The sequence below is a fragment of the Trachypithecus francoisi genome, unplaced genomic scaffold (genome assembly GCF_009764315.1).
Source record: "Trachypithecus francoisi isolate TF-2019V2 unplaced genomic scaffold, Tfra_2.0 Lachesis_group4, whole genome shotgun sequence".
Taxonomy (NCBI): Eukaryota; Metazoa; Chordata; class Mammalia; order Primates; family Cercopithecidae; genus Trachypithecus; species Trachypithecus francoisi.
Window position 1 is genome coordinate 75,414,475 of NW_022681469.1, and position 19,397 is coordinate 75,433,871.

At 35.1% G+C, this 19,397-nt stretch overlaps 2 protein-coding genes across 5 annotated transcripts in view; one reads left to right on the forward strand and one right to left on the reverse strand.

Annotated features, from left to right (window-relative positions):
* PPP1R9A (protein phosphatase 1 regulatory subunit 9A) overlaps window positions 1-19,397 on the forward strand; it is a 408,553-nt gene that overhangs the window by 299,085 nt on the left and 90,071 nt on the right. For 3 of the 4 annotated variants that reach the window (XM_033192830.1, XM_033192831.1, XM_033192832.1), the window contains exon 6: window positions 11,062-11,197. In XM_033192830.1, coding sequence (XP_033048721.1) covers window positions 11,062-11,197 — 136 coding nt within the window. Of the gene's footprint in view, window positions 1-11,061; window positions 11,198-16,968; window positions 17,035-19,397 lie in introns of all 4 variants that reach the window. The other variant, XM_033192833.1, reaches the window with a different exon arrangement.
* On the reverse strand, window positions 14,407-14,819 carry LOC117072531 (60S ribosomal protein L38-like). Its single transcript, XM_033192835.1, has one exon. The coding sequence runs from the start codon at window positions 14,674-14,676 to the stop codon at window positions 14,464-14,466; it is 213 nt and encodes a 70-aa protein (XP_033048726.1). The 5' UTR covers window positions 14,677-14,819; the 3' UTR covers window positions 14,407-14,463.

Here is a 19,397-nt window from a genome sequence, read left to right on the forward strand (position 1 = left end):
AATCTAGAAGGGTTATATATTTTCAGGAATTTATCCATTTCCTCTAGATTTTCTAGATTTCATGCATAAAGGTGTTTATAGTAGCCTTCAATGATCTTTTGTATTTCTGTGGTATTGGTTGCAGTATCTCCCATTTCATTTCTAATTGAGCTTATTCGGATCTTTTCTCTTCTTTTCTTGGTTAGTTACACTAATGGTCTATCAATTTTGTTTATCTTTTTAAAAAAACAGCTTTTTATTTCATTCATTTTTTTGCATTTTTTGTTGTTTATTTCAATTTCGTTTAGTTGGGCTCTAATGTTGGTTGTTTTCTTCTTCTAGGTTTGGATTTAGTTTGTTCTTTCCCTAGTTCCTTGAGTTGTGTCCTTAGATTGTCTGTTTGTGCTCTGTTAGACTTTTTGATGGAGGCAGTTAATGCTATGAACTGAACTGTCCTCCTAGCACCACTTTTGCTGTGTCCTAGAAGTTTTAATATGTTGTGTCACTATTATTGTTTAGTTCAAAGAATGTTTAAATTCCTATCTTGATTTCATTGTTGACCCAAAGATCATTCAGGACCAGATTATTGTATTTGCCTGTATTTGCTTAGTTTTGAGGGTTTTTTTTTTTTTTTTTTTTTGGAGTCAATTTCCAGTTTTATTTCCCTGTGGTCTGAGAGGGCACTGGATATAATTTTGATTTTCCTTAATTTATTGAGACTTGTTTAATTTATTGATCTATCTTGGAGAATGTTCTATGTGCTAATGAAAAGAATGTATACTCTGCAGGTGTTGGGTAGAATGTTCTCTAAATATCTATTAAGTCCATTATTTTGTTGACTTTGTCTCTTAATGACCTGTCTGGTGCTGTCAGGTGAGTATTGAAGTCCCCTATTATTGTGTTGTCATCTATCTCATTTCTTATATCTAGTAATAATTGTTTTATAAATTTAGGAGTGCTGTGTTGGGTACATATATATTTAGGATTGTGATATTTTCCTGTTGGACTAGTCCTTTCATCATTATATGATATCCCTCTTTGTCTTTTTTAACTGTTGTTGCTTTAAAGACTGTTTTGTCTGATATAAGAATGGCGATTCCTGCTTGCTTTCCATTTCCATTTACATGAAATACCTTTTTCCACCCCTTTAAGTTTATGTGAATCCTTATGCCTTCGGTAAGTCTCTTGAAGACTGCATATACTTGGTTGGTGGACTTTTATCCATTCTACCATTCTGTACCTTTTAAGTGGAGCCTTTAGGTCATTTACACTCAGTATTAATATTGGCATGTGAGGTACTATTTTATTCATCACACTAGTTATTGCCTGAATACTTTGTTTTTGTGTGTGTGTGTGTGTTGTGTTGTGTTGTGTTTTTTTTTTTTTTTTTTTTTGAGACAGAATCTCAGTCTGTCACCCAGGCTGGAGTACAGTGGGGCAATCTCAGCTCACTGTAACCTCTGCCACCTGCATTCAAGTGATCCTTCTTCCTCAGCCTCCTGAGTAGCTGGGATTACAGGCACCTGCCACTGCACTCAGATAATTTTTGTAGTTTTAGTAGAGATAGTGTTTCACCATCTTGGCAAGGCTGGTCTTGAACTCCTGACCTAGTGGTCCATCTGCCTCAGCCTCCCAAAGAATACTTTGTTTTTTCTTCATTGTGTTATTGTTTTATAAGCCCCATGAGATTTATGCTTCAAGGAGGTTCTATTTTCATGCATTTCAAGGGTTTGTTTCAAGATTCTTGTAGTACTGGTGTGATAGTGATGAATTCTCTCAGCGTTTATTTCTTTGAAAAATCCTTTAGCTCTCCATTTTGAAGCTTAGTTTTGCTGGGTACAGAGTTCTGGGTTTGTAATTATTTTGTTTGAGGATGCTAAAGTTAGGACCCTAGTCCCTTTTGGCTTATAGGGTTTCTGCTGAGAAATCTGCTGTTAATCTGGTAGGTTTTCCTTTATGTTATGGCTTTACGTTCCTTTAGGTTACTGCTTGCTTTTGCCTCACAGCTGTTAAGATTCTTTCCTTAGATAACCTGATGACTGTGTGCCTGGTGATGATCTTTTTGCTGGTGATCATCCATTACACACAAAATACATTTTGCAATGTATTTCCCAAGTGTTCTTTGAGCTTCACTGTATTTGGATCCTCTTCCTCCTCAGGAACACCAGTTATTCTTAGGTTTGGCTGTTTAACATAATCCTAAATTTTTTGGAGGCTTTGTTTATTTTTGAAAAATTCTTTGTCTTTGTCTGATTGGGTTAATTTGAAGACCTTGACTTTGAGCTCTCTATTGTTGAAATTTTCCAGTGCATTTTTTATTTCTCTAAAGTATGTACTTCATTTCCAGAAGTTGTAATTGTTTTTTCTTTATGGTATCTGTTTCTCTGGAGCATTTTTCATCCATATCCTGTATTTTTTCCTTAATTTATTTAAGTTGATTTTCATCTTTCCCTGGTATCTACTTAAGTAGTTTAGTAATCAACCTTCTGAATTCTTTATCTGGCAAATCAGAGATTTCTTCTTGGTTTGGATCCTTTGTGCATGTTATAGAATCTTGTTTTGCCACATTACCAGAATTACCTTTCTGATTCCTTCTCATTTGAGTGACCTATTTCAGTGGAAAAATCTGGAACTCAACGGATGCTGTTTAGATTCTTTTGTCCCATGGGTGATCCCTTGATGTGGTACATTTCTTCTTTCCCTAGGGATGGGACTTTCTGCAAGCCAGACTTTAGTGACTGATGTTGCTCCTCTGGGTTTAGACACCTAGCAAGGTTACTAGGCTCTGTGTTAGTGCTGGGAAATGTCTGTAGAGAGTCCTGTGATGTGATCCGTCTTCAGATCTCCCAGCCATGGATACCAGTACCTGCTCTGGTGGAGGTGGCAGGGCTGTGAAATAGACTGTGTGAGAGAGTCCTTAGTTTTAGATACATTGAGGATGCTGGCTTTCTTGAATGCTGGTTATGCCAGCAGTAAAGTTGCCACATGGACACACTGAGGACCACTGGTTAGCTGGGATTTTGCAGGCAGTGGAATTAGCTGTTGTCTTCTTCTCCTCGGAACAGGATTGTTCTGTCATGAGTTGCTGTAATGTCCTAAGTTGGTCAGCCTCCAGCCAGGAGGTGGCACTTTGAAGAGATCACCAGAGTTTTTGGCCTGTCTTTCAGAACTTGCAGTGGCCTGCCACTTCTTTCAAAGCATCCATGAATTCTTTTAGTCTTCCTGGTACATTCCTGTGGTGGTTCCTGTATTAGAAGTCCACATTGTGAGTCTGCACACATTGTTCTGTCTGTCCCAGTGGGAGCTGCATGTCAGCCCTGTCTCCTGTCTGCTCTCTTGACTCCATAATCAGTTTTTCATTTTTACTGAAACTTAATTCACATTGAGATTTTTTTTTTTTTTTGAGACGGAGTCTCGCTCTGTTGCCCAGGCTGGAGTGCAATGGCCGGATCTCAGCTCACTGCAAGCTCCACCTCCCGGGTTCCCGCCATTCTCCTGCCTCAGCCTCCCGAGTAGCTGGGACTACAGGCGCCCGCCACCTCGCCCGGCTAGTTTTTTGTATTTTTAGTAGAGATGGGGTTTCACCGTGTTCCCCAGGATGGTCTCGATCTCCTGACCTCGTGATCCGCCCGTCTCGGCCTCCCAAAGTGCTGGGATTACAGGCTTGAGCCACCGCGCCCTTGAGATTTTTTAAATTTCAACATTAAATAAGTGTCATTTTTGACTAGTACATAAATTTTATTAAAACAACTAAATCTGAAAACTAAGGAATTCATAAATTATCATTTTTTATAAGCTCTCATCATTTACATGGAACATGTAGGATCTTTATGACTTGAATTTAGTAAATTATAAATACAGTTTAATTGTTGTTTAACTTGTATTTGACAGCTTACCAAATAAACTAATGAAATGAATCCCACATAATCTAGATACCTATACTCCAAAGAACAGTACATGGATATTTCTTGGCCTGATAATAAATGAAAAGAAAAGAATAACTCATGTATCTGCTTTGGCTTATTGTATCTCAGCATGAAGGGGAGAGAGGGCAGTTCTTAGTGAAATAATACACATTAAAACAAGATAAAAAATTTTAATTGACATAATGATTGCATATACTGAAGTACATAATTATGTTTTGTTATATAATGTATAGTGATCATATGGTAATTAGCATATCTGTGATCTCAAAAATTATCATTTTTTAATGTTGGGAACATTCAGTGTCCTCCTTCTAGCTGTTTGAAACTGTGTAATACATTATTGTTAACTAGAGTCATCCCACAGCAGTATAGAGCACTAGTATTTATTCCTTCTATCTAGTGGTAATTTTTGTCCAAGGTAATTTTATTTAACACAATAAAAAGCCAGGCTAAAAACATAAACCTTAATTGTAGATTTTAGTTTTGGTATTGCATTATTTGGCAATGATAAGCTTAGAAAAAATACTTAATTTTTAATTCATTAGATTTGTTTTCTGTTAATTTATTCTTTATACCTAAAAGATAAAAAGATCCCACTATTACTTTTACTGTCACGCATTATTTTTCTCTGTTGAAGCAAAGAAAAAAGTTTAGAATGTGACAAGAGAAAATATTATTATCTTAAAGAAAATTTAAGTTTAAAAACAGACTGATTCAGTACATGTTGTCATTTCAGTTAAAGATAATGTATAAGATATGAATCACAGTTGTACAGAAATATCAATTGATTTGGCCACATATATTTAGGACTGATTATTGCTGACTAATGTTATATTTTTGAAAGTTTTAAAAATTCAATTAAAGTGATTATATAGATTTATACTTTAATATTTCAGTGGCAACAGAAATTTCAGTTTTCAGAGCACATTTTAGATTAAAGATTTTATCCTTTTCCTATGGTTTACTCATAAAAAATCAACTCTATTTTCAATACTGTGATCAAATAAAAGGGAATTGGGACAGTGTGTACGGTAAGTACTTTTTTTCATCATTTCATAGTGTTTATTACCTGCTGTCAGATTGCCCAACAAAGATATTGTAACAGTGTGCATTGTAATCAATAAGTAATGTATAAATATGCAGTTTCACCATGGCCTTAGCACTATTACATTTTGTTATTTTAATTTGTTATTTTATTATGTACTGAATAGATAGGAAATGGCATCTCTATTTTCTTTTCAATTTAATGTTCTTTGCTTACTAGTAAAAGGCTGATACATTATCTATTGATGTTGCCACAAAAGTTTCAGATCAATTTACAGGAGGTACTTTTAAATGCATTTGGTCTTGTCTAGATTAAAACAACAATGTACATTTATTAAACCCTCACTAAGCACCACGTACTTAGTTTTTTTATGGATTATATAGTATTTATTATGGTTAGTATACTCATTTTACAAATGTGGAAACAAAAGCTTAGAAATATTAATACATCCAAGGTCACAAAATCATTAAGTGGTGTTTATAGTTTGGTGGATTTGTCCCATCAAAGCTGGTTTTCCCTTTTACTTACCATTTTAACTCCTAAGTTGTACTATCATAGCATACCCATACTCTGAATTCATAACTGAAATAATAACCTTACTTTAAATTTTACATTTTCTGCTGGATTCTCTTTATGCTAGTTGTATACATAGTCTTATAGGACATATTTACAAAGACAGCATAAAATAGACCAGACACTTAAGAACGCATAGGAAGGTAATTTCAATGATACAGATTTTTCAATATGGGAGATTTTATCATTTTCATCATAATAACAATAGTGCATTCAAGTTCTTTCGTGTATGTACCACATTTTATTCTTTTATCACCCCTTCAGACACATGAGGTTGTATACTAATCTCCACATGAGGAAAATGAGGCAGGGGCCTGTTGTTTGGTTCCACTTCTGCGTGCTTTCCATCTGGATCGTACTTATCAGGATGACATTCTATTATTGCAAACTTGTGCTTTAAATTTACTGGATTACAAAGCTTTAAAGATATGTAGATCTGGGTGCCATAACACTGCTCAAAATAGCTGCCTGAATGAAGAGATATATGTACTTTAACATTACACTTTTAAAAGTGAGTATATTTCATGAGATGAATTGTCTGTCTTATGTGCAATTATAAATCATTTCTATTTCATAAGACTGTAGAGTGATTTTGAATACAAAGCAATATTGGACAAATAGCAAATTATGTTAAATTGTATGGCAAATTGAGAAAGTGAAGCTGTGATTTTGAGTAACTGTGCCTTCATGATTTAAAATGCAAGTTTCTTATGCAGTATGGAATGATTCTTATTTCCTCTCAAACTTCTATTATAAATGCATTTATTCTTTTTAATTTTAGCTTCACAAATAATTCTGATTTGGAATTAGGGATCTTTTTTTGAGGATAGGAAGAAATTTGCAAATTATATTAGAGTTTTGATTTGTGATAAATGACTATATAATTTATTATATACTCTGTTATAATCTGAACTATTTAAAAATAATTTTCTGCTTTTAAATCTCTCACAGGGTCTTTCTTAAGACACTTTCATTCACCTCTGGAAATAGCAACAGTAGTTTCTAATCTTTGGCTAGCAGATAATTTCTAAAATCATCTTTCTTTCTCCCTGAATTGTAGTCTGAGTAGCACTTGCCTTTCAGAGAAAATGAACTTTATTTCTATTAGAAAAATTGTTAAACTAAAAGATCTGACAATAACATTCTCAAATAAGTTTAAAGAATTTATAGCTTAAATGAATTTGAATTCTAATTTACCTTTTACTTTGAGCTTGGCTGCTGTTTTCAATTTATATGCATTTTATACATTAACTGCTACCCTCGATTTCCTGTCAACTTTGTAGTAAGCGATACTCTCTCAAATGCTACTCTATGATGCATTTAAATAAAGATAAAAGGTCAATCTAGGCTTTTCTAAAATTACCATTCGAGGATATAAGCTTCTGAATTGCTTTATATTTGTATCATTAGACATAATTTCTGACATTTAAAAATTTACCAAAAATGTAGTGAATTCAAGGTAGTCATTATATGTCTATGGATTCGTTTAGCACGTTAAAGACTTTATATATCTTTAACCGTAAAAAACATAATGTCGCTAAATAAAATTATTCTGTGTATCTCTAGGCAAGCTAGAACTTATGTTCTAGAATTCTAGATCAGCAGTGAACAAAGCGAGGGTGTCTACTCTTATACCTTCTTTTTAATATATGTTAGAAGTTTTAGCCAGGACATTAAGGCAATAAATACATAAATAAATAAATAGATAGGAAAGGAAGAAGTAAAATATGTATTTCTTCATAGTGGATGTGAAGATTCTATATATCAAAAGATTCTAGGAAATCTACAAAAAGCTACTAGGATTAATAAATGAGTTTAGCAAGGTTGCAGAATACAAGGCCAGTATTCAAAGATCAATTATATGTCTATACTTTAAAAACAAATAACCAGAAACAGAAATTTAAAAACCAATATCATTTACAATCCAAAAAAAAAAAAAAACATGAAATACTTAGAGGTAAATTTAACAAATGATTTTTTAAGACCTGTATACTGAAGACCATAGTATATTATTGAGAGAAAGTAAAAATCTGAATGAATACATAGATACACCATGTTCAGGGATCAGACAAGTCAATTTTGCTGAGATGTCAGTTCTCTACAGATTAATTTAGAATTCAGAGCAATTCTAAATTAAACCCAGTGGGCTTTATTTTAGAAACTGACAAGCTGATTGTAAAATTTATATGGAATTGCAAAGGAAAAACAATTGATAGTTAGAAAACTCACACCACCTAAAGACTTATTATATAGTAATCAGAGGAGTGTGTTATTAGCATATGGTGTTGAAACAATTCATTATCAATTTAGAAATACAAAAGAAAACTCCACCCTTACCACACATCATACATGAAAATTAATTTACAAGATATTATTGACCTAATATTAAAGCAAAACATAAACACTCTAAGAAGAAAAATAGGAGAAAATCTTAGCAATCTTAAATCAGGCAGAGGCTTTTTATATAGGAAGCAAAAGCCATCAATTTTCTTTTTTTTTTCTTGAGACAGGGTCTTGCTTTGTCACCCAGTCTGGAGGGCATTGGTGCAATCATGGCTCACTGCAGCCTTGACCTCCTGGGGTCAAGCAGTCCTCCCACTTCAGCCTCTCAAGTAGCTAAAACTACAGGTGCATGCCACCAAACCTGGCTATTTTTTTTTTTCTAGAGATGGGTCTCATTTTGTTGCTTAGGCTGGTCTTGAAATCCTGGGCTCAAACAGTCCTCCCACCTTGGCCTCCCAAAGTGCTGGGATTACAGGCATGAGCCACCATGTCCAGCATGAATTTTTATAACAAAGTGGTAAGTTAGACTTCTTTGAGAGATACAATTTAAAAAATGAAAAAGCAAGCCACAGACTGGGACAAGTTAATAAATAAAATGCATAAACACATAGATGTATATTGTGTATGTGTTTGTATATGTATGTTGAACATACATGGACAAGGATATGTGTCAAGAATATATAAAGGACCAGGTGTGGTGGCTCATGCCTGTAATCCCAGCACTTTGGGGGGCCAAAGTGAGAGGATCACTTGAGACCAAGAGTTCAAGAACAGCCTGGGCAAAACAATGAGTTGTCATCTCTACAAAACATTATAAAATGAACTTTGCCAGGCATGGGGCACATGCTTGTTACCTCAGCTACTCAGAAGGCTGAGGCAGGAGGATTGCTTGAACCCAGGATTCTAGGATACAGTGAGCTGTGATCATGCCACTGCACTCCAGCATGGGAGACAGAGCAAGACTCTGTTTTAAAAATAAAATACACACACACGTGTGTGTGTGTGTGTGTATTTTTGTCTATAAAGAACAAATATAACTCAATAATAGAAAGACAACCTAATTTTCAGTAATGGATACAAGAGTTGAAAAGATACTTCGCTGGAGAAGATATGTGAATGGTCAATAGGTACATGAAAAGATCATATGGGCAATGGAAATTAAAACCATCATGAAATACCGCTAGATACCTACTAGAATGGCCAAAATTTTTAAAGACAGTACTAAGTGTTGATGAGGATGCAAAGCAACTTCAGCCTATATGCATTGCTAGTGGGAATATTAAATGATACTATTACTTTGAAAAACAATTTGACAATTTCTTTATAAGTTGAATATACATTTACCATATGACTCATCAATTCCATTATTTGTCTAAAGGAAATGAAAATTTATGTTCACATGAAGACTTGTCACAAATGTTTATAGTAGTAACTTTCTTTATAATATCAACCCAAATACCTATCAGTAGAAAAATAAACCAAATGTGATGTATTCAATACAAATGGAAAACTATTTAGTGATAAAAAGGAGCAAATAACTGAAACTTACATCAACATGGATAAACCTCCAAATCATTGTGGTGAGCCAAACAAGCTAGACACCCTAAAATTCCATTTTTATAGAACTCTGGAAAAGATAAATATAGGCCCAGGATGAAGATGACGTACTGGAAAGGAATATAAGGAAATATTTTGGGTTGATGGAAATGTCCTGTATCTTCATTAATGTGGTAATTACATGTTTACGTATGTATCACAGTTATTGAACTGTACATTTAAAATTCATGTATTTTATTGTGTGTAAATTGTACCTGAATAAAGATGAAAAAGATAGTATTTATAAATTCTATTAGTACTTGATTTCCAAAGGAAAATAACGCAAAAGATAAGTGAACACTTAAAGATAATTTCAAAGTAAGTCTTGCTTGAAACTATATAAAAGTATTTATTAAAAGGCAATTAACTACTAACATCCAAGGGTGAAAATTTTGACCTTTAGTGTATTGTGCAGAAAAATTATGGTATATTTCTTTTAAAATTGATCAAAGACAGCAACATACATTAATCAGAGGAAAGCCTCAATTAAATGTAGAAACAAGATTTAAACAAAGATTCATATTAAAATTATGATAAGTACTACTTAGAAACTGCATCCTGGAGACACATTATTTGTACTTTTAGAAAAACAGAAAGATATATATTAGTGTGAAAATATGTTAAAAAATGAATATTAAATTGTTGAGCACAACACATTATATTGACAAGAATATACCATAAATGACTGTAGCTTGCAATAAGGAAATATCTTCCTTGTTTTTCTCTTTAGACTTTTTTTTACAGGCATTAATATCAACAAATATTTCCTTTCCTCCCTTTATTTATTGAACCATACCCCTTCTCATGCTATCTTTTCCCCCAAAGGAAGTGAATTAATTCACCACCTCTTCTTATTATAGTTTTTCATTTTAAAAACAAAAAACACTACTTAAGTTTTCCCTTTCTCTTATTTCCAAAGTTATATATTCAGCCACCTAAGTTATGCTTACTTCAAAATGTTTGTTGTTGTTGTTGGTTCAAGACAGAGTCTCTGTCACCCAGGCTGGAGTGCAGTGGCGCAATCTTTGCTCACTGCAGCCTCTGCCTCTCGGGTTCAAATGATTTTCCTGCCTCAGCCTCCAGAGTAGCTGGGATTACAAGTGCACACCACCAAGCCTGGCTAATGTTTGTATTTTTAGTAGAGATGGGATTTTGCCATCTTGGCCAGGCTGCTGTCGAACTCCTGACCTCAAGTGATCCACCCACCTCGGCCTCCCAAAGTGTTGGGATTACAGGCTTGAGCCACTGGACCTGGCCCTCAAAATGTTTTTGAAGCAATTTTTGTTATAGTTATGCAAATGCTTCTTGAGTTCAATGGTACAGGAAATTATGAGCTTGCTTCCATTTTGTATAGCATCAAAAATGTGTAAAGTGCTGCAGAATGGGTTACCTATGTTACATCTTCTCTTAAAATGATAATATTTATGGTCCTTTACTTTTTCCCCCTTCTTTTCTTTTATGAGCTGTGTCCCTAAAAATCACTTCAGTTGCTCATCTAACCTTTCTTCTTACCCAAGAAAACCATTTTGAAGTACGTAGGTGATATTACTTTCTTGAGGCTTGATGGACCCTGCTGAGATCAAACCTGCTTATTACTTTTCTTAGCACTCCTTTTTGTTGGAGAGTCTTAAATATTAGTCTTTGTTAACCTTTCCACAGATTTGTTATTGGGCGGGAAAAACCAGGACAAGTGAGTGAGGTTGCCCAGTTGATAAGCCAGACACTGGAACAGGAGAGGCGCCAGAGAGAGCTGCTGGAACAGCACTATGCCCAGTATGATGCCGACGATGACGAGGTCAGTAGTGCTTGCAACGATTATTTTTCCCACATTTTCTAATTCATGAAACTCTCTCTACTGTATAACAGTATGAAACAGTAATGACAGGTTTTATGCAGTTTCTTGAGGAAGGTGTGTCCACATTGAACTAAAATTCTACCTTAGAAAAGAAATACTACTAGCATCTGATACACACTTAAGAATCAAGTCATGGTATCCTGTTTACAGTATGAAGACTGTGGACACAAATAAGTCTTATATTTTGCACTATTATAAAGGAAGTCATAGAAACAGAAAAGGATAAAAACACAGAAATGTGAATAATGTCTGTCTTTCTTGGTGGAATTGGGCGATTTTCTCTGTCTGCTTTATATTTTTTCAATCTTCTCCAAATGTTCTACTATAGTATGTAATGCTTTTCCAAAAAATTGGTAAACACACCCATACACAAACAAATATCCATAGAAAAGTACTAAAGATTGCTGAGTGTTTCCAGTGTCTTTTTCCCCCAGGAAGAGAAAGTTCTTTGGATCTGCTCACTATGATTTGTGCTAACATAATGCAGAACAAAGCTTTCCACTAGCACATGTTCCATAGAGTACATACATATTGGAATAATTTTACATCCTGCTTTCTGTAAAAGATCAAGTAAATGAATAGAAGCTAACCCCCAAGTGAAAACAGCTCTCCAGAACCCTTGTGTGCTGTAATATAATACAGATGCTGGTCTGTTTCTAATGTCATTGCCAAATGTACATTGATATAACGGGACAACATGCTTTATTATAAACACGTTTAAACATGCATATGTTTCATATTGGCATGTCAAAAGATCCATCAACAATTTAATTGTAGTATTGTATACTCCATATACTAGTATATATTCAGATAAAATAAATATTTTTCATTCCAGCTGATATAACCACAGTGAAACTTCATATATTCAACCCCTTCTTTTCTGAATATATAATTTTTCAGAATTTTGCTTTCTAGCAAGGATATAGAGATTAATAAACAGACATTCATATATTTTCACATATTTTTAATCTGAGATGTTTTAATCCCAATGTATATTAAGATCTCATGAATATGTGGTATAATGAGGATATATTCTCTACTTATTATAGTAGAAAACTAGAGGTGGTATATCTGTTAACTTTTGATCAAAGAATAATACACTAGAAATGCTTTAAGTGAATGAATTAGACTCTTAGAACTTGATTTAATTTATTTTCTTACTTGATGAGTCCATTTGAAAGGCAAGTATATTTTCATTACACTGAGATATTTTGCATGAAAAATGTTCTCTTGAATTTTCAAACTAAAAAAGGGATTTCCTCAAGTATTTTCAACTTGTATCTTACTTGGTTTTCAATTCTCTACATTAGTATTTTGTATTTTATCAGAGACACCAATTTGCTTTGACTGCAAGCTTTTTCTGAGATTGTAGAATCATTTTCTGCAGGTTTGATTTTTGCATCCTCACTGTGCTAGGATTTTTGGTCTTAGGTTCAGGGGAGTACAGTGACATCAAGTGGTGGAAGGGGACGTGGCCAGGATTTCTAGTCTATGTGCCTTGGTGTCTTTGGCCTGAAAGCACAGAGATTGGGCTAGATCACAAAATTCCTTCCAGCTTCTAATATTCCATGAATATGAAATAAGCAATCAAGTCTAACAAGCAGAGGGGGCAAACAAGATAGTCACATTTTTAAGGCACTCCAAGTAAAACATTTAGATCACAGACCACATTTTTTTTTTTTTTTTTTTTGACACAGGATGTTGCTCTGTCACCCAGGCTGGAGTGCTGTGTTGCAAGCATAGCTCAATATATCCTCAAGCTCCTGGGCTCAAGCCAACCTCCTGCCTTGCCTCAGCCTCCTGAGTAGCTGGGACTATAGGCACACAGAACCACATCCTGCTAATGAAAAAAAAATTTTCTTTTAATAGATGAGATCTCACTGATGTTGTCCAGGCCTGTCTTGAGCTCCGGCCTCAAGCAATCCTCCTGCCTCAGCCTCCCAAAGTGCTAGGATTACAGATGTGAGCCACCCCACCTGGCCCAGATTTTTCTTTAACTTGATCATTTGAATAGATGGAAAAAATATTTTTTACATGACATTTATATTTAGGAATGTATCACATCTTAAATGGCAGATTGCTTATAGATTTTTGTTTGTTTGTTTGCCTGTTTTTGTAAAGTAATCAGAGTTGTCACCTGAGCAGATATTGTCAGGGGCAAGGAAATTAAGTAAATATTTAGTGGCAGGCACTTTGCAGGGTGTCTTTCCTACATGATCTCATTTAATCTTTGATGCAGCCAGAAGAGATTTTCTTTTTTTTCCTAGAAATGCAGCAACTGAGGTTTCTTCTAGTGGTACGTCCAGTAGCTGGCAGAGTTGGAACTGGAATAAGGTCTTGCTGGCTCCAAAGCCTGGACTCTTTGCAACACACTGTGCTGTTTTTCAGTAGAGTATACAGAACACTCCTGCTATATTCAGGCAGACACAGAATAACTGGGTAACAAAAGACGTTAAGAGAATTACTGTTTGGGGTGCTAGAGTTCAGGTTCTATGATTCTTTGTTCTGTATTTCTAGTAATAGGGAAATCAAGTCTTTGGATAATTATTTTACTCTATCCAACAGTCGGTAAGAATCATCTTCATAGAGTTTAAAGGGAAGAATAATTGAGTACTCAATTTTTTTAATTAGTTTAGCTTTGAGTTAAACTGTTTTTTCTTTCTGCAAGTTGTAGAAGTAAAAACAAGGTGCTTGCTGTGTTACTCCAAGTAACTCACTTTATGGAAAAATGTCAAAGAGAATTTTCCTTTGTATCTCTCTCTCATCCTCCTCTGTGACTTGGGTTTTTTCCCTTTTTTGTATGTTACACACTGCCTCACCAAAACATGCCCAGATAAAACCAACTGTTAATTTTTGTTACGTAGGAGAGATGAAAGCTGTACAAATAGTGAAAATCCACTCCAGTGTTAAAACTTCAAATTATTTTATTCAAACTCTTTTTTTCTAATGCTAAAAAATATTATTTATTTATGTGTTTTTTTTTTTTTTTTTGAGACGGAGTCTCCCTCTGTTGCCCAGGCTGGAGTGCAGTGGCCAGATCTCAGCTCAATGCAAGCTCCGCCTCCCGGGTTTACGCCATTCTCCTGCCTCAGCCTCCCGAGTAGCTGGGACTACAGGCGCCCGCCACCTCGCCCGGCTATTATTTTGCATTTTTTTTTTTTTTGGATTTTTAGTATTTTAATACAGTTCAAATCAGTGTGTCTGGTTCATTTCAGTTCCTTCACTGCCAAACCAGGAGGCAGGGACTGCTTCAGCTTCTCTGCCTTCTCTTTGTCTGTGATGACCAGGGTGTACAGGTATTTGCTGCAGCGAACCTTGAACTTCACATTGTCCTTGTTCTTCTTGATCTTGACAGATTTGGCATCCTTTCTCCTGGCTGTCAGCAGGAAGTCCTTGATCTCTTCAATTTTGCGAGGCATGGCGACGAGGCGCGCAGGGAGCTGGCGCGGACTTTTTTTTGCATTTTTTTTTAGTAGAGGCGGGGTTTCACAGTGTTAGCCAGGATGGTCTCGATCTCCTGACCTCGTGATCCGCCCGTCTCGGCCTCCCAAAGTGCTGGGATTACAGGCTTGAGCCACCACGCCCGGCCTAAAAAATATTATTAAATTGATTGATTTGAGTGCTTTTTCCCCATTTTCTATGTACTCCCTGTCTTCCTTTGTGAATGAAGAATAAAATGCCCAAGAGGCATAAAGGAAATGAGAACATATATTGAATATCTAATGAATAAATGCTCCTTGAATAATTGAGTTAATTTCATATATAATCCAACAATTTATTGATTGATATATCTTTGTTAAAATAAGCCCTGGATGTGTGTAATCAGTCACTTGTTTTTTTACTTTTATCATTTATAGAATCATCTTGTGATTTCCAAGTTAGAGTTATTTTTATTTGACAATATCCCTTGTGACATTCCCTGCACCAGTAAGGAAAACCTCCAATTAGATACAGAGCAACCAAGTTCATCCAACTGATTTCCAGAGCCAGCTCTTAGATCAGCATTTTCTGCTGAAGGATAGATAGCTTCTGTTTTTCATCAAATCATCCAGTTGATTGTAACTTGGAACGTGTCACATTGACAGAGGGTATTTGCTTGCTTGCATTCACTACATGGAAAACATCACAATGGGAGAAATAGCTCCTGAAATTATAAACCTACAGTGGAGCTCTAGGAACTATATTGAGGAAGATTACCTTACAATATATTGCGTATGCTTAGACATATCTGTTTCAATGCTTTAGGAAATTATAAGTCATACTCTAGTAGAATTTAAGCTATATAGGTAATTTTCAAACTATTTAAATTTCTGCTTTTTCTGTTTTATCTTCTTCAACATCTTTATAAGGGTTTAAAATAAGCAAACAGCCAATTTTATTTTAATTTGCATCCCTGTTTTTGTTTACTCTCTGTTAAACATTCTGATTTTTAAAAAATGTTAAAATGGCTCTGCTTAAACGCTGTAGAATAAAAAGGAGGATCCTATTTAAGAAGAGGAAGATGAATATCTGAACAATTGAAAAATTTTAAATGTATATCTGAATATATCTGTGATTCACGATTTCATTTCTGTTTAATAGAAGTATTGATCACTTGGGTTTTTTTCTTTCCTTCTCTTCCTTTTCTAACAATCTGAAAGGTTGCCATGGAGGAGGATTTCAATAAATCCTTCAGACAGTCAGCACTATTTCATGACACTTAGGGGGTATGATAAATTTTTCAACTAGAATTTAGCTTTTTAATTACATTTACTCTCTTGTCATACTCCACCACTATCAGTGTGTAGCCTTTTAGTAGTGAGATGATGTAATTATGGTATATATTTTGTGTAGCATGTATATATTATGAGTATTTTTTATTTAAGAGCATTGTGCAGTTTGAAGTGCTGCAGGCTTAGAGGAAATACAGTATGAACTGGTGCTATATTCCATTTCTGAATTAGAAAATAGGTATGATCATTGAAATTAAAATAAAGTATTTCACTGTAAAAATTATGATTATTTGGCTTCCTTAAATATTCTTTTAGGATATAATATTTATTACATTGTAAAGTCTTAGCATTTCAAAGTCTCCTTAGGCAGTAGTTCATTAGAAGGTTAATCATCACTCCAGAAACTGAAGCCCCTTCTAAAATATAATTTAATCTTTCTTTCATAATTTGTTTTCCTTACTGGAAATTAATATCATTATAAGAATGTTATAGCAACATTTTTTTTTAGAATCTTTTAAAGTATTAAATACAGTTTAGAGTAGCTGCCCACATGGCTATGGTTTTTTATTGCTTGTGTTGGCATGTAATAATTAGGGGCAAAAATATAATGGAAGCTTTGGTTTGCGTAAGTATTAAAAGGTATACAAGAATATATTTATGTTATAAAAAGTGTTAGAGGGATAACATTAAATTTGACTCATACTGTTTGCCATTCCTAGTTGGAAACAGCTTGTGTGTGTAAACAAGAGATTGCAGTTATTATGATTGGCCTTTTAATCATGTGAATACAATAATGTAAATAGACTTTATACTGTGTAATACTGAGAAACTAAGAGTGGGGGCATTTTTTTACCAACATGCAGCAATATTATCTTAGTACTTAACACTGTGTATCACAGTAAGCACTGGGACTCAGTGTTTTTCTATCCCTTATCATTTGGCTTTTCTCTTTGCGGTGGGGGTTAAGCCTTCTTTAATATTTTTTGTCAACCATTTTAGAACACTGTGGCTGAATTGCAAGGAATGTCTGGCAACTGCAATAACAATAACAACTATTTTCTTAAGGTTTGTTTTTTGGTTGAAAGTAATGCTTACCTGTACTTTCCTGCTTCATATGTAAAATTAAATATTCTTTGTGTCTTATTAACTATCTGTATGTTCTGAAGAACTTCTCTAGAGTGATGTGTTTTGTGTATTGAATAATAGTTTGAAAATAATCATTAAAAAAACATTTAATTCTGAAACATAGCATATATTTTAGGTATAGCTTCTGCAATTTAGACTCATTTCTTAATATTTAGCCATGGATATTTTTAACCCCTAACACTTTAAATATCTTGTGATTCAAATTAAAGGGAAAAAACAAATGTCCAACAGCAGGTCTGTATGATGTTTGTACAGTAATAATGTACGTAGTGATTTATACTGTCTGTAAATCCAGTACTTTTTAAGAAACTAATCTTTTGATACAAAATTCTTGATTTTTCAAAACACTAGATACATATATCTTTAAATTATAGTAGTATTTAGTTGCATGATTTATATGGTAGACATATCAAAATATCTAAAATGATACTATACTTTAAATAATAAAATAATTCTCATTATGTTTAGTTGCTGTTAATATAGACAGAGGTGCTTAAAAATGGAGGTTGAGTGTATGTAAAAGGCAGGCTGATTAATGGCAATTAGAGGAGCCTGAAGAATAAAAGAAATATATTTAACAGCCTGTTCACAGACTCCAATTTGGTCTAATCTCTAAAATCATTAAATTTAATTACATCCTTTGGTTTATGATCCCCAAATCTATAGCAACGGTCATTGTCACTGAGGCCCAGAATCACAAGGTGCTTGGAAAACATTCTGTTTAAGACTCTATCCATATGTGCTCTGGTCTAAGTAGTGTATACACACGCTTCACACACACACCGCACACGCACCACACATGCCCACACACACACCATACATACCCCCACACACACCACACACACACCACACTCACACCAAACATAGCCATGCACACACACCACACATACCTACACACACACAGACACCACAATCACACCACACATACCCACACACACACATCACACTCACGCCACACATACCCACACACACACCACACACACATGACAAACACACTACACACACCACCCTCGCACACCACACATACCACAAATACACACCTCACACACCCCACACAGACACACACACAACACTCACATACCACACATACACACACACCACGCATACCCCCACACACACCACACACCACACATACCCACACACACACCACACATACCCCCACACACACACACACATACCCCACACACACCACACACACTACACATACCCCCACACACACCACACACACATGACAAACACACTACACACACCACCCTCGCACACCACACATACCACAAATACACACCTCACACACCCCACACAGACACACACACAACACTCACATACCACACATACACACACACCACGCATACCCCCACACACACCACACACACCACACATACCCACACACACACCACACATACCACAAATACACACCCCACACATGCACCACACACACCACACACACACACACACACACACCACACATACCCCCACACACACCACACACACCACACATACCCCCACACACACACACAACACATACCCACACACATACACCACACATACCCACATACACACCGCACACACACACACACACACACCACACATACCCACACAACCATACTCACACCACACATACCCACACACACATGACAAACACACTACACACACCACCCTCACACACCATACGTACCACAAATACACACCCCACACATGCACCACACACACCACACACACTCTGACCCCACAGGGTAGACAACCTCCTGTACTTGAAAGATTTTCTCTAGAAATATTCTTCGTATATGGAGATGTTATTTTTTAATACACTATGTACAGACAGAAAGATGGGTAAAGGGAAGATACAGGTTAGGATAGGAATCTTCATCTAAACAATGTCATCTTTTTGTAGCTCATTTTCTTTGATTTAAAAAAACTATGATGCAAATGATTTGAATATATTTTCCTTCCCACTGCTACATTGTGATGTTATTTACTCATGAGCTAGATAGGAAATACCAAATAAACTTTATCAAATTCTTCCATGTAATTAAATTTCTCTGAAAGTGTAGACTTTGTACTCCCTAGAAACTATGCTAGAACAATTCAGTATTACAATGATGAAACACAGTTTGCAGTGTTAAAGAGATATCATAGAAACTAACACAAATGACAGTATTTTTCTGACTTTAAAAATGTATATATTAGTTCAATAATTTACCAAAACATTCTAAAATGCTAAAAGATACAGTGAGAGATGGATGCCTGGGAAACAGACTACTTTCCCAGGGACCATCAGGATC

Coding starts and splice junctions, on each gene's coding strand:
- LOC117072531 (XM_033192835.1), bottom strand. CDS start 14,676: ATGCCTCGCAAAATTGAAGAGATCAAGGACTTCCTGCTGACAGCCAGG.